Source organism: Eleutherodactylus coqui, chromosome 3, assembly GCF_035609145.1.
Source record: "Eleutherodactylus coqui strain aEleCoq1 chromosome 3, aEleCoq1.hap1, whole genome shotgun sequence".
Classification (NCBI taxonomy): domain Eukaryota; kingdom Metazoa; phylum Chordata; class Amphibia; order Anura; family Eleutherodactylidae; genus Eleutherodactylus; species Eleutherodactylus coqui.
This window is the reverse complement of record NC_089839.1, coordinates 52,622,151-52,644,494: the sequence shown is the minus strand read 5'-3', so window position 1 is coordinate 52,644,494 and position 22,344 is coordinate 52,622,151. Positions and strand designations below refer to the sequence as shown.

General features: G+C 43.8%; 1 protein-coding gene across 4 annotated transcripts in view; it reads right to left on the bottom strand.

The window, feature by feature from the left end:
- The window catches only part of UBR2 (ubiquitin protein ligase E3 component n-recognin 2), an 82,486-nt gene that overhangs the window by 34,582 nt on the left and 25,560 nt on the right, over positions 1–22,344 (bottom strand). For all 4 annotated transcript variants that reach the window (XM_066595586.1, XM_066595587.1, XM_066595585.1 and 1 more), the window contains exons 12-25: positions 18,182–18,345; positions 17,308–17,407; positions 15,983–16,111; positions 15,551–15,734; positions 15,353–15,414; positions 13,748–13,858; positions 11,230–11,295; positions 10,603–10,725; positions 10,428–10,491; positions 9,632–9,756; positions 4,496–4,548; positions 4,309–4,411; positions 2,638–2,686; positions 1,772–1,926 (exon numbers count right to left, since the gene is read on the bottom strand). In XM_066595586.1, coding sequence (XP_066451683.1) covers positions 1,772–1,926; positions 2,638–2,686; positions 4,309–4,411; positions 4,496–4,548; positions 9,632–9,756; positions 10,428–10,491; positions 10,603–10,725; positions 11,230–11,295; positions 13,748–13,858; positions 15,353–15,414; positions 15,551–15,734; positions 15,983–16,111; positions 17,308–17,407; positions 18,182–18,345 — 1,488 coding nt within the window. The remainder of the gene's footprint in view (positions 1–1,771; positions 1,927–2,637; positions 2,687–4,308; positions 4,412–4,495; positions 4,549–9,631; positions 9,757–10,427; positions 10,492–10,602; positions 10,726–11,229; positions 11,296–13,747; positions 13,859–15,352; positions 15,415–15,550; positions 15,735–15,982; positions 16,112–17,307; positions 17,408–18,181; positions 18,346–22,344) is intronic.

The window sequence follows — 22,344 nt, the reverse complement described above, 5'->3', positions numbered from 1 at the left end:
GATGGCATATCCCTAAGCAATGAGCATACCCGTCTCTGTTTCATACTGCACATGGTTCGGGCAGCATGAACCTGGTGAGAGGTTTGTTTTAAAGCATCACATTTACAGTTTCCAGAGTAAGTGATGCAGTTCTGGCTCATACACACAAATATCCATTTCCATTCAAATCAATCATGCAAGTAAATAATATATGTTGGAGTGAACACGGCTCTAGCATTAGACAGTGAAGACATTCTCTGTAACTACTGCTGTTCCCAAGAGCTATTAAATTAAGATTTAAGTCCCACTTACTAAAAAAGAAAAGTTGATTAGAAGCTGCTCATACCAGGGCCAGGTCACTGGCTATAATATGGTAGGTGACTAGAGATGAGTGAGTATACTCGCTAAAGGGAATTGCTCGAGCGAGCATTGTTCTTAGCTAGTACCTGCCCGCTCGAGATGAAAGGTTCGGTGCCGGTGCGGGGGAGCGGTGAGTAGCGGCAGTCAGCAGGAGGGAGCGGCGGGAAGAGAGGGAGAGAGAGAGATCTCCCCTCCGTTCCGCTGCCCCGCAGCTCCCTGCCCGCCGCCGGCACCCGAACCTTTCATCTCGAGCGGGCAGGTACTCGCTAAGGGCAATGCTCGCTAGAGCAATTCCGTTTAGCGAGTATACTCGCTCATCTCTATAGGTGACCATATTCTAAATGGACATCAAGAACTCCAAAAGGTTGATTTGGACAAAGCATATCATGTAATCAGTGTAACAGAAAGGCTGAAGGTTACTTTTAGGCCTCCTGTCCACAAGCGATTTTTCACTGCGTTTCCCGAAGCGATAATCCGGCCGCGAGAAACGCAGTGAACACTTTTCATAGACTACTATGGAAAGCGCAGCCCCGCTTTCCATGAGCAAAGAATCATAGCAATTCTCCGCTCGCGGGATTTAAATCGCAGCATGCTGCGATTAGCCACGATTCTCCGCGGTGAGCCTATCTGTCAGATAGGCTCAGTGCGGAGAGCTGTCTGCTCTCCCCTGCGGAGGCACCCATGGACAGGAGGCCTTACACGAGTCGACTCTCGTTTGAAAGAGTGCGTGACGTCATCGCTAGCTCGTTCGCTATTGTTTATCCTATTTAGACAAGCAAACACATCGTTGGCTCATTCAAATGAGCATCGCTCAGTCCTTCAGTCACCGTATAAGTGACTGAACGAGCCCTGTTTAACCTGAACGATAAGTGAACGAGCCAACGATGGCTTTTAGGCTTGCATAAAATGAACGACAAACGGAAAGTGAACGATTCTCGTTTGTCATTGGCCTGTGTTTGGACTGAACTATTATCATTCACTTTCGCTCATTTGAACGACATTTTGAATGATAATTGTTCTGTCTAAAAGCACCTTGACATGAAAAATATTTAATTCCATTTATTCACACAGGCGAAAAAAAATATATAAGAATAGGTTTGCAACTAGAAAAAAAGATAAGATTTATGCTATGGTTTAACATGAAAACTCCTGAGGCGCTCTAAAAGAAAACCCAGCTAAAAGCTGTAATTCTAATGCCACCACTAGGGGGAGCTCGCAGCGAATGGATTATTGCGTCCAAGAAAGGCTTATTTACACAGGTGTTTATTCTGTGCGATTACGGTCCAATTTTTAAATCGGACCACACTCGGACAGAAATAACACAAATAACTTCATTGGTTCTATTCACAGGAGTGTTCTTTACATCCACCTTATGTCCATCATTGACTTACATAAAACTTGTTTCTGAAAAGTTAAAACGGTATGTGCCTACCCTCTGCAGCATGGCCTCAGACCAGGAATATCCATTGGGCTCTACTGCCCACTGAAGAATTGTCCCCATGATGCACAGCATAACATCAGACTGCAGAATGTTGATCAGGCTGGCAAAGAGAGGGCAAAATGGAGGCAGAACTGGAGGTGGCAGAGCTGTGACAAAATAAGAGAACATGCGGAATTCACTTTTCACAATGCTCCATAGACGTGGATTGTTTTTAGACCATACATTATGGTCATGGAGAGCATTCTACAAAACACTGGAGATCTTTGGAGCCACTTAGACCCCTCCTGAAGCAAGAGTGATTTTTTTTTTAGTGGTCCAGCAACTTCTTGTAAATTTAACAGAAGTCACCATAGGGTTTCAAACTTCCATGTTGGTAGAGCCACATAAGTTCTAGATGTTGTGGCCAGATTATGGATAATTGAAACTGGCCTTAAAAGGGGTTGAAAACTCTTGATGACCATCCTCAGGATAGATCAACAATAGTATAGTTCCAGGACTCCGGCCAATCAGCTGATCACTGAGCCATTTTCTACAGGAAGCAGACAGCTCTGTTCTTACTGCAGAGGCAATGTATGGTATCGCAGGCCAAGTTGAGATGAATAGAAGCTTGTCTTGCAATTCCAAACTTGGCCACTGCATTAAGAACAGAGCTGTCCGCTTTCTGCAGAAACTGACTTAATGCACAAGAGCGTCGGCCTAGTGAACAGCTGATGATTGGATATCCAGGGCGATGGACCCCACCGATTTACTACTGGTGATCTGTCCTGAAGATAGACTATGAATAGTTTACAACCCCTTACAGTTAGCACACTTTTTTGCCATTACTAGGAAACAAAACCAGAAAAAGCATTGCATACCTGTATCTTCCTCATTGAGCCGCTTCAGTTTACGTTGCGCCTCTTCAGCCTGTAAAAAGTAAGAACTAATTTCAGTTAATGAAATAACATTAGAGATGAGCGAGCGTGCTCGTTAAGGCAAAATACTCGAGTATTGCCATTTTCGAGTACATGCCCGCTCGTGTCAAAAGATTCGGTGGGCCGGCGGGGGAGAGCAGGGGGGAGATCTTTCTCCCTCTTCTTCCCCCCCGCCCCTTCAGGCTCACTCCTACCCACAACTCACCGCTCACCCCCACTGGCCCCCAAATCTTTTCTCATGAGCGGGCATGTACTCGAAAATGGCAATACTCGCTCGAGTATTTTGCCTTAACGAGTATGCTCGCTCATCTCTAAATAACATCCTTGAAACTGAATTCTAAGATTCTTTCAATTTTCAGTCACAAGTAAAAGGAATAAAATGGCAAAAAAAATATGACCAGTCCACTGACAAGCCAATCCTCTCACAGCCATCTTCTACATTGCCAAATGTCCGGCGATCCAGGCTGAAGTGTTGGGCATGGCCAGCCATCTTCCTCTTAAAGCCACGAGTCATGGATATCAACATGTCCCATAAGCACATACAGCGAACGACACGCCAAGAGGGAGAAGACGGGGCCAGCGATGATTGACAATAGCCCAAGAATGCTCAGTTTATTGCTTAGGGCAAACAAAGCAAGTGAAAAATTACTCATAACTAGAGATGAGCGAGCACGCTCGGATAATGCAGTTACTCGTCCGAGCAGGCTCGGGGGGGCAGCGGGTGGGAGCGGGGTGGAGAGTGAGACATCTCCCTCTCTCCCACTCAGAGAGGACTCAAATAGTGAAAAAAAAGAAAATAAAAATGTAAAAAAAAAACCTTTTTTTATGCTTTTTCTAATATTAGCATAAAAAAAAGGTAAAAAAAAATTAAAAACCCACATATTGGGTATTGACGCGTCCATAACGACGTCTACAAAAAGGTGAACACGCTTTTTATTTTGTACGACAAAAAGCGTTAAAAAAACGCTAAAAAACAGAGGCAAAATGCTAATTTTTACCATTTTGCCTCACAAAAAAATGCAATAAATTGATCAAAAAAGGCGTACATTCCCCAAAACGGTGACAATAAAAACTACAGCTCGTCTCGCAAAAAATAAGCCCTCATAGAGCTCCGTCCATAAAAAAATTTAAAAGTTACAGGACTTTGAATGCAGCTATAGAGCAAAAAAAAAAAAGATTTCCAAAAAAAAAGGCTTTTTATTGCAAAAAAGTGTAAAAACCTAAAAAAAAATATAAGAATTTTGGTATCGTTGTAACCGTACCGACCAGAATGATTAACGCTGTAAAAAAAAGAAAAAAAAAATCTATGGCAGAATTGATGCGTTTTCTCAACCTGTTATCATAAAAAAAATAATAAAAAAGTTTTACGATATAGTCTATGTACCCAAAAGTGGCACCGATAAAAACTACAGCTCGCCACGCAAAAAACAAGCCCTTATACGGCCACGTCAACGGAAAAATAAAAAAGTTATGGCTTTTGAAAAATGGAGATGGAAAAATACCAAAAATCGCTTGGTCCTCAACGCCAAAATAGGCCGTGTACTTAAGGGGTTAAACATAGGCTTTTGGTTTAGGAACTGAACATCTAAACCAAATGTAGAAAGAGGTCTTCACCTTCGACTGTTCTGCTCTTGAGTAATGATAATAGAAGAGGTTGAAATCCCTTGTGCACTCCGGCTTTAGCTCGTATAGTCCTCTTCCAGTCAAGCCTGGCTTTCTGAAGAGAAGACAATGTCAGACATGACTTTAGATACCGAACAGATCCCCATGATGGTAAAATCAAGAAGAGAGAGCTACATACTTAAACGACGCAATAGTCTCAATCACTTGCTCCATTCCAGTTTCCTTATTTTCCTGTCGGTAAAAAAAAAAAAAAAAAACTGAGTTTTTGTTACTTACTGTAAACTCCCTTTCTTGTCACATTCATTGGTGGATACAACAGACCTGGGGTATAGCCCCTGCCACTAGGAGGCAGACACCAAGCAAAGAGTCCCCCCTACCAGCTATACCCCTCCTGCAGACACGGAGCTAAATCAGTTAGTATGCAAGCAGTAGGAGAGAACAAATAAGGACATGAAGTGGAGCAATGCAGACCAGAACCTGTAAAAAATAATTTTTGGGAAAAAAAACAGGTCAGAATGAGGAACACACTCTTATTTACTCAAAGAGTAAATAAGTGGGCGGGCGCCATGTCCCCCAATGAACGTGACGAGAAAGGGATTTTATGTTAAGTAACAAAATTCCTGTTTTCTCGTCCGTGCCATTGGGGGACAGCGCAGACCTCGGGACATTCTAGAGCAGTATCCAAAGCGTGGGACGGTGGTGGGTCAGCCTGTCCCACTGGGTGCTAATAAGTGACCGGTCGATCGGAAGCTGCCAGGTAATGCTTTCTGTAGGACATAGAGATAATGAAGGCTGGAAAGCAATAGAAGTAGCCAATCATCAAGAAAGCACTTGCAAATGTTAGTAAGGCCGCCTGCACACGGGCGGAAATCCCGCGGCGGGATTTCCGCCACTGAAAGTCTGCATAGGAGTGCATTACAATACGCACTCCTATGCAGACGGCCGTGGTTTGGCCGCGCGAAATGTCGCGCGGAAAACAAACCGCGGCATGTCCTATTTCTGTGCAGGGCTCGCAGAGCCCCACACAGAAATGTCACTCACCCGGCCGCCGGCTCCGGTCTGCGCATGCGCCGGCTGCCGGCACATGAAAGAGCCGGGGCCGCCGGGCACGGGTAAGTACGCGCTCCTCCCTGCAGGCGCTGGGGTCGGGTCCCGCTGCGAGAATCCTCGCCGCCGGATCCGACCCGCTCGTCTGCAGGCGGCCTAAGGGTGGAATCAATAAGGGAGGGTGCTGCTCTTGTTCTTTAACAGGTACACCCTACTGAAAGGGATATGGAGAAGCTAGCCGGAAGAAGGTACAGTTAGAGCCACATCCGTCAAGGACTACTGATTTGATGACCTGGGGAAGGAGACAGACTATCTCCACATGGGCTAAAGAAAAGTTGAGAAAGGCAAACAGGAAAGTACTGTGTGTTTTCCAGTTTGCTACTGGCAAAAAAAAAAAAGGCAAACTACGATTATGGGTGAACCAGCGATGAGAAAGATTTTATCTTGAACTTGTCTAGACTAGCAGGACCCATGCTTTGGACTCCACTGTTCTCGACAGTTGATGCTGGGCCTCCAGCTGCCTGCCCTTGGATGTAGGTGGTCAGGAGAGCTATAACGTGGGACTAAGATCGCCGCTGGACACAGGAGTGATGCAGGTTTTTTTTGTGCGCACACGGATGGCTAGGCAGGTCATTGGTGCAGTGTGCTATGACTGGCCTATAGTAGAGAATGAACTAAGTAGGCCTGGTGCTTGAAGGACAGAAGGGTACGGAAGAGAAGTGAGATGATGGTTCCGAGGCAGGATCCTCGTGGGAGTTGTCCCAGAACGATAGAAGAGAATGACAAGAAGAGAGGCAGTAGTCCCCTTTGAAGGTCGAACAAGGCTCAGGATGCTCCTAGTGTGTTCTTATTGTTCCATCCAGGCAAGACAAATCCCATAAGGCGAGAATGATGTATTGGGAGTAGGATGGGGTTACCTGAAGCCTGGATATCCACGATTAAAATGCTGCTTGGAGAAAAAAATTTTGTCTTTTAGGGGGTGGATCTTAAGGGGAGCAAGTATCTAAAGAGCGTGCCCCTGTTGCAGAAACAAATGACTGCCATGGTAAAATGAGTAATGATCTCCTAACGTGCGCTAAGAACAAATTATTCTGAACAGGTCCTAAAACAATACGCCTGACGCCCTCACCTTAGGTAGGAAGGCTTTGGATGAGACGGAATAAACGTACAGTGAAGGTATTATGCAGAGGCTATTTGTTACTGTTAGGCCTTAGTCAGACGGGCGTTTTTGTCGCGCATGACGGATGCGCATCCGCAAATCGCGTGACCGGGGCCCGAAAATCTGCTCCTAGCCGCGTTTCATTAGAAACGGCCGGAGCTGTCCAGCGCATTGCATTCAATGGAGCCGGCAATACAGCCGGCTCCATTGAAAGCAATGCGCTGCAGGCGAGTGTGGGATGAATTGTCGGGAAGGGCTTAAATATATAAGCCCTTCCCTGCAATTCATCCAGAAATGTGTTAAAATAAAAAAAATATATATACTCACCTTGTCCCGGCAGCCGGAGTTCAGCGCGGCCGGCCTGCAGTGGGTGTGAAGGGGGTGTGAGTCAGACCTGCCCCCTGATTGGCTCAGCGCTGAGCCAATCAGAGGCAGGTCTCACTCACACCCATTCATGAATTCAGCTGTGGCAGAGATGATTTGTCTTCTATATGTTCTCAATGGGGTCGGCGCTGCTGCCGCCGGCCCCATTGAGCGCATATAGAGAAGAGAACAGGAATCGCAGATCGCAGATAGGTGCGATCTGCGATTTCTGTTCTATAATTTATCGGACAAGCGCATAAAAAGCGCTCATGTGTCCGATACCATTGCAAAGCAATGGTTTTAAAAAATCGCCGGACGCATGCGCAAATCGGGCGAAAAAACGCCCGTCTGACTGAGGCCTTAGCGCAAAGTAGCGCCATGTGTATATTCTTGGGGTTCCATATTAAGGGTTAATACGAGCTGCTCGGAGAATCACAGGTCACACACACCGATTTGTGTAAATCGCAAATGATTCTCTTTAGTTGTCAAATAGCCAGAGAATTTATAGTCCTTTAACACAAATACCTTGAAATCAGGTGACCAAAAGTCATAACTTGTTACGCCTCATAGCAAGTGCAGTGATGTCGGTCTTTTGGTCACGAGCTGTCCGAGATCATTAATTGGTAATCTATAAATACTCCTAAGCTTGTATAGGAGATCAAAGAGATAATAAAAAGTCTATTTACTAATACATTTCTAAGACAAAAGTCCATATTTAGTAAACTGGCGACACATTACTCATTGGAAAGGAGAGATGTAGAGCATTGTCACTAACCACACTGCAAAGGTTAGAAATCGTACAGGTGAGAAGTGCGAACCAACGCTTGTAGAAGAAGTGCGAAAGGTGAATAAAGGGAAATGTACTCGTCAGAAGTACTCTAGCAATGTACCGGCTTCCTAATTACCGATGATAGTAACAGATGACTAACAGGATCACTGTGGTGACCTAATGCTGGAGCAGAACACTAAGTATGTTTGGTGCGCCGCATAGTAAGAGAGGGCGATGCTCTAGTAAGAGAGGCAGATGTACTAACTGGCGGGGCACAAAGAAGCTGCCTTTGTCACCCAGAAAGCCTCGTCCAGAGAATACCCTTCTCGAGGGGATGGTGACATACTTGCCTAATCCCGTGCATTCACCTCCTCTTCTTCTTCGGCTTCCCCAGGGCACCAGCAGGGTCACCGCTTCACTTAGTGGTGAGAGATTACTGGATGTGGGGAAGAGGGCAGGAATCTCAGGTGACCCCATGGCTGGAGGGATACAGAGAAGTTAATGCTGCTCTGGTCCATCTTCCTGGAGTATTGTTCACCTTCCCCACTTAGGGATAATTGGAAAAGTTAGGTGATTTTCACCTAGAGGGGAAATAGGGAAACTAACAAAAGAAGAGAAGAACTGCAGAGCAGGAAGGTCTGCCCCCTACTGGACACAAGGATAAACCTGATTTAGCGCAGTGCCTGAAGGAGGAATATAGCTGGTAGGAGGGACTAACTTTTTTTTTTTTGCTTAATGTCCGCCTCCTAGTGGCAGAAGCTATATCTAATGTCTGCTGTGTCTTCCAAGGATACGGACGAGAAAAGAACTTTAAATAATGCATACAAACATGGCTGACTTGTAGTAACAACCTCCAGCTACAATACGTGAGTCAGTATGCTGTAAATATGGGGCTGAATGTCAGGGATCACATCATGCATGGGGGCAGGGGAGTGTTTGCACAGGCTCAACACCAGGATTAGTCATGCTGTTCAGTTAGTCTACGGATGTATTATACAGAACTGATCCATGGGCTGTGTCATTCTACTGTGAAGAGGCAACGGTCTACCACACCGGCATAAGGAAAGGATATGAGCAGCATACGTATTTATATGTGAATTAGACAATTATATGGTTCCTTGTTTTAAATTAAATAGCAAAATAGTCCTTTAACCCCTTAACGTAGAATGACATACATGTACATTGGCAGCAGAATGTAGTTTCTGCGGGATGCTGTACATGTATATCAGTGCTACTCAGCAGTGGGAGTGTGGCGGTCATTGAGAGTAAAGTAATAATGAAGATATGTAGAGGGAAGGCAAGCAAGCAAAAAAATTATATATATATAATTATATAATAATATATATAATAAAATAATAATCCCTGCAGCCATGTAGAAAGAAGACAACCTCTCTAAAGACTAAGAGAAATAAATATATAAATATATATATATATATATATATATATATATATATATATATAAATATATATATATATATATATATATATATATATATATATAAAATTTATTTCTCTTAGTCTTTAGAGAGGTTGTCTTCTTTCTACATGGCTGCAGGGATTATTATTTTATCCATATCTTTACCTCGCACAATGCACTTTTTGACATGTTTAGAATGCCACCTCCTCTTTGACATAGTCCAATTCACAATTCTTCTTATCCGTAACGTGGCACTGATGGAGTCGCACGTGACCCGACAAGTCCATCGGCAGTCTTCATTGAATAACACTGCTCACACAATGCACTACTATGTAACGGAGGCCGTTGATGGACGTGCCTGTTCATGTATTCCTTCATGAGTGGCCATGTTACGGACTGGAGTGCTGTGCTGGTTGCAATTTGGACTGTGTTGAGAAGGGGCTGCTGCTGTGAACATGTGAAACACTGCTTTGTGCAAGGTAAAAATCTATATAAAACGATGTTTCTGCAGCCAAGTAAAAATAAGCAAAAATCATCCATTTCATTATGGTATACTCACATCCTCCGGCAGCGCTTTCACCAGTTCGCTATGAGCCATGGGTCGTATGCTCAGTTGATGGACAATTTCACGTTTTATCTCATCAGCAGCAGTCACATGCCCGACACCGGGGCAAAACCTCTCACCTGTTACAGACAACATCATTGTTTATAGAGGTTCAAAGCAAAGCAAAAGATGGGGTGCGCAGTAAACTGGGGTCCTGCATAGAGTCTGTTCTCCCTATGTTTGAAGAGGTTTTCTCCCACACCCCAAAAACCACACTGATAAGCTAATTTGTTTCTTGGAAAATGTGCCTCTTAGGCCACATGCACACAAGCGGTCGGATTCTGCAACCGGAATCTGGCCCTGGCAGTAGCAGCATCCGCACGTATCCGCTTTTCTTCAATCTGTACTGCGGATGGCCCGCATGGCTTGTTGTCAGACATGAGCAGTACAGATTTTTTTTAAAACCCGTCCTTTTCCCGTGTCATCGCCTAGGAATGACACGGAATCTGCAACCTTTCCGCAATGTCAAGGGCGAAGGGCCGCGGACTGGATGGATTCCATTGACTTCAAAGGGAGCCATCCACGCAAATATGGAGCATGCTGCGATTTTTCATCCGTGAACGAAAACCGCAATTGGTTTCCGCTCGTGTGAATGAAGAATCATTTTTCCATAGCGTGCCATGGGCGGTATTTGGTGCGGAATCCAGAGGCAGACGCCTGCTCCGGATTCCGCAATGCAAATCCGCCCCGTGTGCAGGTGGCCTAATGTGTGTGGGAAAACGCACTCAAGGATGTGTTCTCAGTATCTTACCAACTATCATAATGATCAGATGCAGCATCTCTTCAATAAGGGTGTTATTCTGCTGCACCAGATCCTGGATGGAGAGGATAGAAGAGTCATACGTCAACATTTAACATGTAAGGTCACTAAACCTTATCTAAAAGCAGTTCATCATGAAGAAACCCTACTGTTTGTGAAGTTGTACCTTGTTTGTGCTGTCTTTTCTGAACCTCTTCCCATAATCAGGAGTGCCAAATATCTGGAAAAGTTCAAACCGGCTGAGAACAATCATCAAAAAATGGTTGGGATCCATCATGGAAGCTCCAGCCTGTTAACGCAATAAATCATAATGGCATAAGTTTACATCCATTCGCAGAAAGAGCGACTATTTCTCCCTTTTACAGTAATATACCAATAAACTATAAATGTGCAAATGATGCCGGATAACTTGTTGAAATGGAATATCTATATGCAGTATGTAATGCACAAAGCAGTCCGGATCTACTGACAGCTGCTTTTTGTAGAGGCTCTTGGCTCTGAATATAGGAGGGGGGTCCCTAGCGGGTAATCCTGCTTATTACAGCCATATGCCCTAGAAGCATAGGCATACCTAAAACTAGTTTTAAACTATTTAGATAACACTTTTAAAAAGCTAGCATAATGTAACATATTGGTCTTAGGTTGTTGAGGTATAAACAGATCCGGCGTACAGAGAATACAGACGACTGTAGATGACCAGCGGTACCTGCTCCGCACCTTATCTTCTGAGCAGCCATGAAGGAAACAGGCATCTCATAATTATGATCATTACTAAAAAAAAAAGGAGTGTTACCTGTAACATTACAATGTCTTTGTCAAACATCTCTCTTCTGCATTTGACGTTGTGATAGTAGTAGATCTGTTAAAAATAAACTAAAATATGATTAACTGAAAACATGTACATTGCAAACACATTCTAGTAACCTGATCACACGGCCGCACTCCTATGCTTGAAGAACTCTTCTCCACTGGCATGGGGCGGATGCACAGTGAAGCGAGGCGTACTGTTCTCATACCTGCATACACTTCAGTCCTGGACTTCTCTCCGCTAAGTTATAATGCCCTTTTCCAGCTAATTTTGAGATGGCCGCTTGTCACAGGGACCCCTTTAGAAAGGCTAAATCCCAGCATGCTGGTGGTGTTGTGGCCCCCGAAGGTGCTGACAAGTTCCCTTTAAGGAAGTGTTTTACAAGTGGTCCGTCACTTACTGGCTTTAAATGGAACCTGTCAGTAGATTTTTGCAATGGAATCCAAGCGTAGCGCTGCAATATGGACATTGCTGTATTCCAGACTCTCCTTTTGTTTGGTCTCATAATAACAGCACACCTGAGTAAATGAAGCAGAGCAGTCCGGTCAGCGTGCCGGACAGTGCAGCCTGTTGTTGGCCTAAATCTGCCCCTCTAGGATTCTGAGACGTGCGTGACGGTGCCATTAACATACTGCAGCAAAGTCTTGTGTGTTAGGCCTCATGTCCACGGGAAAAATCAGGCCCGTATAGAAGCCTGCGGGAGCCGTCCCCGTGGGAGACCCGCACGAAAATGGGTATTTATCTACCCGCAGGTGGTCAATCCATCCCTATGGGATGCGGATCCGCATGCGGGTGATCCGTTGCGGATTTAAAATCTTATTTTGCCCGTGGACATGAGGCCTTAGTCAGCTAGCACATGCACAGATGAGCTAAACTGCCCACAAAACGGAAGGTTCATCTGCGCATACGGTCCATGTCTGAAAAAAAGCACTAGAACATAACAATGTCCACACTGCAGCGCTCCACTTGCATGGCACTACAAAATTCTGCTTTAAAAAGTAGACTTCAAAGTGCTATACATGTGAAGAATGGGGTTTACCCACTCAGTAATCACAGACACCCATGTATTATTCACTGCCCCCCCCCCATTCATCACAGCCTATCCCTGTTGTGTACTCTCCATAGTCATCTCCTCCATAGATCCCTCCCCTGTGCCCCCTCTGCAGCCCCCCATATTGTTATCCTTCACAGCCTCCCCCCATAGTGTTGTCTCCATGGATGCCTCCCAGTAGTGTCTTCCGCAGAATCCCCACCAGTGATTTCCGAAGCCCCCCTCTAGTGTCCTTTTAGCAGATTCTTCTCAGTATCCTCAGCAGCCCCCCTATAATGTTCCCCGCAGCCCCCAGTGTCTTGAAGTGCCCTCTGTGCTGAAGAGCCGGCCGGGACACATTGCAGTACAATACAGTATACAAACATTGCGCTGATTGGCCAAGTCTCAACCAATCAATGCTATGCTTACATGCAGCTTTGCTCCCTGGATCATTGCACTACACATCACTGTACTACAAAGCTTCTCATGCTGCCCAACCTCACCCGGCCTCCAGCGCAAGTTGTAAACCGCGTTCAGCTGCCACTTCCCCTCGGCCCAATATTAGCCCTGCCCACACTGGGTGGGGCTAAACTCAATTTCACAATTCAGAAGAAAATCTAAATTGTGCTAATTAAAGTGGCAAATTAATTGAACTAATTCAGTTAATAGCCCAGCCCTACATCCCTCCTAATAATTCATTCTGGATACAAGGTCTGTGTATCTGCCATCTTCACCATCTCGCATCTATCAGCAGAGCTTTATTCTTGGACTGCTTTCTCATTCTACAACCCATAAAAAATCTTATCTTCCTTGGAATGACAGACAGTGATGTGTAGGTGTATTATTTCCGCCTGCAGTCTACTATGGGTTCTCTTTACATCAATACGCTCCACATGTACAGCCTGTATGATCTTCCCTCCCTAAAGACTTGGATGCTTCCACCTCTCCAGTCTGATCTGCACTGCACATCTAACATTGATTTCTGCAAGAAGCAAACAGCTCCGTTCTTAGTGTAGTGGCCAGGCTTGATATCGCAGGTCAAGTTTTCACTTATTTCAATGAGAGCTTGGCCTGCAATAGTAAGCCTGGCTACTACAGTAAGAATGAAGCTATCTGCTTCCTCAGTACATGAGTTTGCTGGCTTTGGTGAACAGCTGATTGGTGGGAGCCCTAGGCAAAAAAAACCTTCTGATTTACTATTGATGACCTATGCTAAGGGTAGGCCATTAATAGTTTACAACTATAGAACCCCTTTAAAGGGACAATTCTAGTTTAAAGAAAAACATATTCTTACTCTTTAGAAGACCATATTAATAAGCAGAGTTTGATCCTACGATGCAGGTGTTTAATACACTTTAGACTTCTGTTACTGAGAATTGCTGTACAACACCACCTTATATCCACATTGATGAATCACACAGCACAATTTTTTGTTTCATAGTAATAAGTCAAATGCAGCCAAGAAAATCTCACCTGGTTGACTAAAGAAAATCCATTCCTTCTCCACATGCCAGCATGCACCTGAGCACAGAGCACCAAACAGCGTAGAGGGTGTTCAATCAGCATTGGTGGACTTAGCTCACTCTGCAAAATAGAGTCATGAGAACTGAATATATACCTCACATTTCACACACAAATGAGTTATGGAATACTCCTCCACAGCGCCACCTATTGGAGAGGTAGCTACCCAGCGAGTCAATAGCTGACCTTTTAACAGGCCTTGCAGCATGACCAGAAATGTAAGACAAACCATGCAGGTATAGCAGTTTATGGGTTATTGCCTCATCAATGCACAAGAGGATTTTAGTTTGGCTGGGGGATACGTCATCAATGTGAGTCACAAAAGGCCAAATAAATCCTCCTTTTCTGCTTTAAATAATTTATTACACTAAACCAATTATACTAAGGATACCAGTAAATATGCTACTTCTTTAAGGGTGTGTTCTTAAAAAGTGAAATTTGATTTAAATTTTGATGTGGAATTTGACATGGATTTTCTTGCCGCACCAAATCCACTACAGGGGAAAGCAGTCTAAAGGGTTTGTTTCAATAATCCAAACCCCTTCTATGTGCTGATGCAGAGGATAGTCTATTAAGGTCCTTTTACACACAAATCGCCTAAAATGAGCGATAATCGTTACATGTAAATGCTGGTATCGTGCACTTTTCGTTTGAACGATGGATTTTAGTCTGCAAAAAATCCATCGTTCAGCCGCTGAAAGACAGAGCAAATTCGTTCCATTTGAATGAATTTCACTCCTCTTTTGAAAGACTGCATGATAACCTTGTACTCATTGTTGAGAACAACTGAATCTGCCAGCAGATGTTTGCTCAGCTGTGTGTGTGTGTGTTTAACACACGCCCAGCTGAGCAAACAACTCCTGGAGGAAAATGAAGATAATTAAAAAGGTCATTTTACACGCAAATGCAGATGATTAAAGCCATTACTGCTTTATGCAAATACATCACTAAATTTTTCAATCTTTCAGCCGTTTGAAAGATTATTTTGGCGTGTAAAAGGACCCTTAGTCTGAGGAGAAAGCCATTAACATCATCACTGACTCAGAACATTACAGTGATTTACTCTTCTGCAACAGCTTGTTCATTGGGTCGTTCATACCATGAACCCCTGTCAATCAGCTGACTGGTCACCTGGCATAATCTGAAAAAACGAGGCAGCCTTAAATGGGTATTCTCATCTTATAAATCTAGACTATGCCATCACTTTATGATTGGTGGGCGTCTGACCTCTGGGACCCCCAAAATCCTGGGAATGACAGGTTTGCAGTTCCTTCAGTCTTTCCCTGCACCCCATCCACTTGGTTGTGCAAGGAATTGCAGCTGGCCCTTTTCACTGGAATGGAGCTGTGCTGCAGTTCTCCTGCACTGCAAGTGGATGCACTACTGAATCGGCACAGCAGCTTTTCTTTCCCAGGATAGGTGGTCAGACCCCCACTAATCGAAGTAATGGCATGTCCTAGCAATATGTCAACTCCTTTATAAGATGGAAGGACCCTTTTAATGTTATGACTTGATTGTTTCTGGAGATACTATATGACAATAGAAATTCATACTTACAAAAGGTAGAAGCTCAGGAAACTTATAGGCTACTTCGCTCTTACTGAGCAGAGCATGAAGTCCTAAAGGTTTTAAATGAAAACCAGTTGTCAATATAGAAGGAAATAAAGCCAATTTTTATTTAAAAAAAGGTTTTGAAACAAATAAACCTTATTTAAACCAGTTACTTTCGGCTTTTTAAAAGCACTTAATTCTTACCTGCAAGAAGGCGAGAAACTGGAAGGTGAATGCTAACTTTTTCTTGAGACACGCAGTATCGTATTGTCTCCACTGAATGTCCGGCTAATGTGAGAGTAATGGGCTGTTCTCCATCTGTGAAACCGCTGTGACAATGTGTAAGAACGGCGAGGCACTTCTTGTAAGCTTCAATCAGAACGTGCTCCTAAAAACCACCCAACTAATGTTAGTCACCTGTGCGGTTATTTTTCGGGCCAGCTCAGCTTAATAATGATTAAGGAATGCATACACCACAATACTGTATAATCACGCAGATCACTGAAAAAAAAATGTCTATTTGCTAGAAGTTGTATTTTTTGCCTCAGTAACTCTTTGAACAACTATGCTGCACTCTCCGATCAGTTCAAGATTTTGGCAGTTTGTTGCATTAGAAACTTTCCCCATTTCACTTACATCAGCGGAACACCAGTCCTGCATCATGGAGATGATATGTGTTAACTTCATCTGCAAGGTAAAGGCAGCCTCCCACTCTGGCTCCATCTCAATATGCTGCCCAACTTGTCGAGTTATTGGATCCATGCCCTGCAGGAACACAGACATGTGATATTGTCATTCAGTTGCCACAATATCTATACCTGCAGTCCTTATATGACAGAATGTGGTTCGAATCTAGGAGGAAATGCCAGCTGTACAGATCCCACAGACCTGCCATCATGAATGAATTGGAAGGCAAGGTCTATTCCAGTGCATTTATGATGGCAGGTCTGCCATCAGGTCCAAAACTACTACTGGTGCCCAGTATACAAGGTCCAGGACATGTGGAAGCATATTAAAAAAAAACTTGATGACGTGTGCGCAACAAAACCTGGGACGATCTGGGAGCAGAAAGTGCATTTTTTTTGTCTGATCTTGGGTCGAAATTAATTTTAGGGGCTTGTCATAGGTCTGCTTAAAAGTTAGGGGTCTGAAGCTATGTTAGCAGTCAGGTCAGGGTCTCAAGCTTAGGGGTCTGCTTAATATTAAACAGTCCAATTAATTTTAAGCGTCTCGTCTGGGGTCTTAATAAATTCTAGGAGGTTGGTTTGTGGTCTGAAGGAGTCTAGGGCTTTGGTATATTTTGGAGTGTGGGAGAAAAATCAAAGAATCCAGAAGCAGCACACTTAAATATAGTGGCAACATACAAATTTTACGCAGATGTGATAGATTGGAATACAGGACCCCAACGCTGCAAGAGCACAGCCACCACACTGCCCTTATATCATATTTTCGTACTGCAAATCAGTAAGGGTCTTTTTACATTGGACAATTGTTAGGAACGTATACATCCAATAGTCGTACCACCGACTATCGCGCCTACGCTTTTACACAGGAGTGATGATCCTTCAGTGAATGGAAGTGAAGCCTCTTCCTTCACAGTAAACAGGTAGTTGTTCATAGATGAATGACTGCCTGTTCACAGAGGCTGATCATAGTTTCATTTTCATGCCTTCCTACAGTGAGTCATTCAGTCACTAGCAGCGTTTACACTGAACCATTATTGTTCAGATTCGCATGATTAAGTGATAATCTTACCAATAATTATTCCATGTAAAAGAGCCCAAAGAAATACATATTAGAAAAAAACTCCTTTTTTTTGTTTCTAAGAGCAGCCATTTCCTCTCTCCCATTTGTTATAATTCAGTGTCTGGCTGCAGAAAGAGCCCCCATGTTTTGTCTATGATAGGAGACCAGAATCGCTAATCCCTACCCTTCAGCTAAAGTGTCATCACACAACATACCTGCATGCACTTCAACAATTCCAGGAAGGCATAGAACCCTTCAAGAAACTTTGTGCGTAAGGCAGGAGTCCATTCGGGTGGCTTGCTGATGAGTAGATATCTAGAGTATGAAAAAAATATGTGTATATATATAAGAAATCAAAAGACAATTCCACTTCAATTATTAGACAATGGGAGCAGCTGAGAAGGACCAAGGGTCAGACAGTCTGATCCAGAGCTGTAAGACCCCATTTACATTTAAAGATAATCACTCAAATCTTCCTCAAACGACAGTTTGAGTGACAGTTTTGAGCAATCATCTTTGCATACTTTATAGTAGCTAATTAGCTACTATACAGCTATGCAGGCAGAGCGGGACACAACTGTGGCCGGCCACTAATAGAACAATACAGCTGTTTTGCATAAGCAAACAGATGTATTCTTCTCAGCCATGACTGCTAGTGTCCCTGCTGTGAATGGACAGCAGGACACGAGCACAGAGAATCTTATCAGCTCAGCTGGCTGATAACAGCCTGCTCCACTGATAACGGCTGATTGATCAATTCTAGCAAGCTAGAACTCAGCAATCAACAACTTGGGAACGAAAACTGCATGATGTCAGTGCATTTAGACAAAGAGAATCTCTCAAAAGATGGCTTTGAGCGATTTTTGAGCAATTCTCGTTGTCACTAAATTGGCCTTAAGACAGCCCATCAGACGGATTGCAGACAATATTTCCACGATGGCTGCACTTGCATATGCAAAGTACGTATGAGTGTGCGTATGACCATAGCACCAATGTACTGTTGACAGCGGTTTATCGGCCGTTCTCCTGTGACAGACATCCTTTAAAAAAAACAAGAAGTACAATTACCTTCACAGCTGGGGAACTTACTTCAGATCTAAAATCAGGCTCTGGACTCTCCTAAACTTGAAGGCCTGCACTGCTGTGTATCTTTCAAACTGGAATCTGCCCTGTATATCCCGGTGCTGTAAATGATCCATGAAGGTCTTTATTATTGTAGTCATCAGATCCTCTTCGGTGATTAACATCCGAGCCTAGGCCAGGAAGAAGAAGTTCATTCTCAAGGGTGGAATTAGAAAAGATTTGTAATGGAAGGTCAGAGATCAAATAGCAGCACTATATTCTGCACCGTTGTACAGGGCTGGTCATCAGTCATCACACATCAGCGCCTATTTTATAGAAGCCAAATAACCTATCAGTAGGTTTTAGAAGTGTGGAGGGAAACAAAGGGAACGTAGGGGAAAACATACAAACTTAATAGACAGCATGTACAAGTTCACACTCAAGCCCAGGACCCCAGATTTGCAATATGTTCACGTGCTTGAACCTTTAGTGTAGATGGATTATTTTTTTCGCCTAAAGGGAATGTATCACCTATATTTTTCTCTAATACATACCATCCCGAAAGTCTTTGTAAACTATTTTCTGGCTGCTAACCGTATCCAGAGATTTGCTTTACAGCAGTCTCATGGACATGTAGTCTGAAGAGGGCTCCATTGCCTTCTATAGTGGTATTGTGGGCATGCTCAATGACCTGTACAGAGGTCAATGTGCAGGGAGGAGAAGGTGGTGGGCTGTGACCGTCTATTGTGACTGGCGAATCCTGGGTTACCTCTCATCATAATCCTGCCTGTGATGACAATGAAATGACTGCTAAGAAGTGATCTCTACAGATCAGGAAGTGCCAGGCGATTATGGGTCTTAGGAGTCAGTGTAAAAACTGCAGGATGCTTCGTAAAACAAAAAAAATACATTAACTCCTAAAGACTAAAGGGCGTACATTCACGTCCAGTAAAGTCAGGGTCTGTATGAGGGGGGGAAGTGTCGATCCCACTCCATACAATGAGGGTGTCTGCTGTGTTACAGGCGACACCCTCCTGCAACAGCTCCAATCAGCCGTGCCACTGACCGGAGCGGTTAACTGTTTAATTGTCGCAGTCGATTCTGACAGCAGCATTTAAATGTCCCCCGCGATGAGATTGTAGGGTGCCGTGCAGTTGCCATAGCAGCCAGGGGACTTCTGAAAGCCCCCAGGACTGCCATGGCAGATTGCCTATTGCCTGTGGCTTAGTTTGATAGATTGCCTGTCCGATCGCAGTATAATGTAATGCTATTGCATTACATAATGCTGGAGGAATAATCAAAGAATCAAAGAATCTCCTAGAAGGACTTAAAAAAAAAAAAAAAAAAGAACAAAAATTAGTTTAAAAAACCCTTTGTGCCATACTTATAATAAAAAATATAAATAAAAAAATATAAAAATCTAACCAAAGTAATGCATTATTTACCCTGCACAGTGAAAGCAGTCAGAGAGAAAAAACAAACCTATGCCAGGATTGTGATTTTTTTTTGGTCACTCTGTATCCAAAAAAGATGTAATATAAAAAGTGATCAAAAAGTTGTATATATTTCAAAATGGTACCAATAGAAACTACAGGATGTTGTGCAACAAATGAACCCACAACTACAGTATGTGGATGGGAAAAAAAAATATCTCTGGAAAAAAAATAAAAGTAGTACTGCAAAAAACCAAAAACTATAAATTTGGTATAGTAGTAATCGTACTGACCCATAGAATAAAGTTATCATGTCGTTTTTGTTGCAGTGTGTACGCCATAGAAAGAAGATGCACCGAAACATGGTGGAACTTCACACCCCCCCCCCCCACCCCCACCCCCATTGCACTCTACTTAGAATTTTTTTTTTTACATTATTTTTTTACATTATATGGTACATTAAATAGTACTAATGAAAAATACAACTCGTCCTGAAAAAAACAGCCGTCAGACAGCCAAGTTGATGGATAAATAAGAGTTTTGATTTTTTTAAAGAAGTGGAGGAAAAAATGAAAATGGGGAAAGAAAGGAAAAGCATTCTTAAAGGGTTAAACATAAAACTTGGTTTACACAAGAGGCAATTTTCTGGTAATACATTCCCTATAAGGAGTCTTCAGGCAGGGAAGGGAGAACTACAGGCAAGTGGAAGTTGAAAAATTCACATTGAGCAGTCAGCAAGCAAACTTTAACCAAGGGGTTGTACTAGAATCGACTTTTATCACTTATCCATAGGAAAGGTGATAAGTCTGATCTGTAAGGCTGGGTTCACACACACCGGAATCCCGGTGGAAATCTCGCGGTCTGGCCACAGCGAAAAACCGCAAGATTTCTGCCGGGAGAAGCGCTGCTTCAAAACCCACGGCACTTAGAGGAGAGCGTGGCCGCAGTGGAAGAAGACGAGGTATCTCGTCCACATGACTGGCTAATCCCGGGATTAGCGGCCACAGGCGGATTTGCCACGGTGAAATTCCAGACGGAATTTCCGCGACAAATCCGCCCCGTGTGAATCCAGACTAAGAGTCCTCTGCCTGCCTCTCCTCATCACTGCCGGCTTGCAGCACCCACCTGCAATAAGGTCAGATTGCATGGAGTGGTGATTGTACATGTGTGAACGTTGATCCATTCATTTGAATGGGGCTGATGGAAATAAACTACAAATACTTGGTTAGCTCCGGCAATCACATTGAAAATGAATGGAGCAGCGCAGTTCATGCACAAACGTTGCACTGTTTAATCTTTTCCTTACTGCTTGGAGTGCAATAAGCTTGCAGAGAGAAGGAAAGTGGGATATGGGACCCTCACCAGACTTTTTTCACCTATCGTAAAGATAGGTGGTAAAAGAAGATTTTTTGTACTTACCATAAAATCTCTTTCTAGTCACGTTCATTGAGGGACACAGCTGAAGACGGTGGGTACAGTTGCTGTTACTAGGAGGCGGGCACTAAGCAATAGTGTTAGCTCCTCCTACCAGCTACTCTCCTCCTACAGGCACCAAACTAATCAGTTTGTATACAAGCAGTAAGAGAAGCCAAGTAGGATGAAAACACCATGTGGAACACAAGCTCCAACAAGCACATCAGTCTTGGAGAGTCATAAGGCCAAAGTAGGCAGGTGCTGTGTCCCCCAAATGAATAGGACTAGAAAAACTCTACCTTAAATGGGTAAAAAAAATTCTTGTTTACTCGTCGGTGTCATTGGGGGACACAGCTGAAGACTAGAGCAGACCCCGGGGGTGGGAAAGTTAGATAAGAAACCATACGTCAGCTTTATAGTTGTCTTCAAAACACGCTGACCGAGAAAGGCACCAGCGGATGCAAATGTGTGAACTTAGTAAAACCTTACAAAAAAGTATGTAGAGAGGTCCACATGGTGACCCTGCAAATTTGAAGAGCGGAAGTGCCGTTGTGTAACGCCGCAGTAAAGCGGAAGTGACCTTTGCACTGTATGCCTCCACCACGGCTGACCTGATCCAACATGAAATGACAACTTTGGAAGCTGGCAAGGCCCCGTCTCAGACCATCCACATAGCCTGTGGACCGTGCCTTTGTCTTATGAGGGTAGGGCACATAATAGCGTGGTTGACTCCACGCTGCTAAGCCCTCCTTGGTGGGGATAACAGGGACTGTCTAGTGCTAGCCCTGTATTCCCTGTCCAGAAAGGAGAAAGGAAAACACCAGTTGAAATAGTCGAAGGAAGATGTCTGCCTCCTATGGACAGTAAACTTAAACTAATTAGCTTGGTGCTGGCAGGAGGGGTATGGTTCGTAGGAGCTAAAATTCTCTTGCTTAGTGTCAGTCAGCCCACCAATGGCAGTTGCTATACCCAGTCGTCAGCTGTGTCCTCTAATGACAAGCCAATTCTGGTGCAACCCCTTTAAGGAAAATCTTGCTAAAAGTCCATGAAGTTCTCCTGTGGTCTGAAGTGAGAGCCAGACCCTCCAGGCAGCTTCCTAAATGATCAGGCAGAGTGCTCAAAGCGTTCTGCTTGATCCTTAACATAACTGTGCTGCAGCTTTTCATAGCTGCACAGTTCTTCCTCCCATTATCCAACACGGATTTGTATTACTCAGTGCAGGGCAACAAGAAAAGAAAAATGTGATGAGCAGATTGCATTCAGCTTCAGGACTGGCTCTTCAGCATTTAATGTGCCTAGGGTACAGTCTGAATAATCAAAACCCTGTGTTGCTAATGTATACAG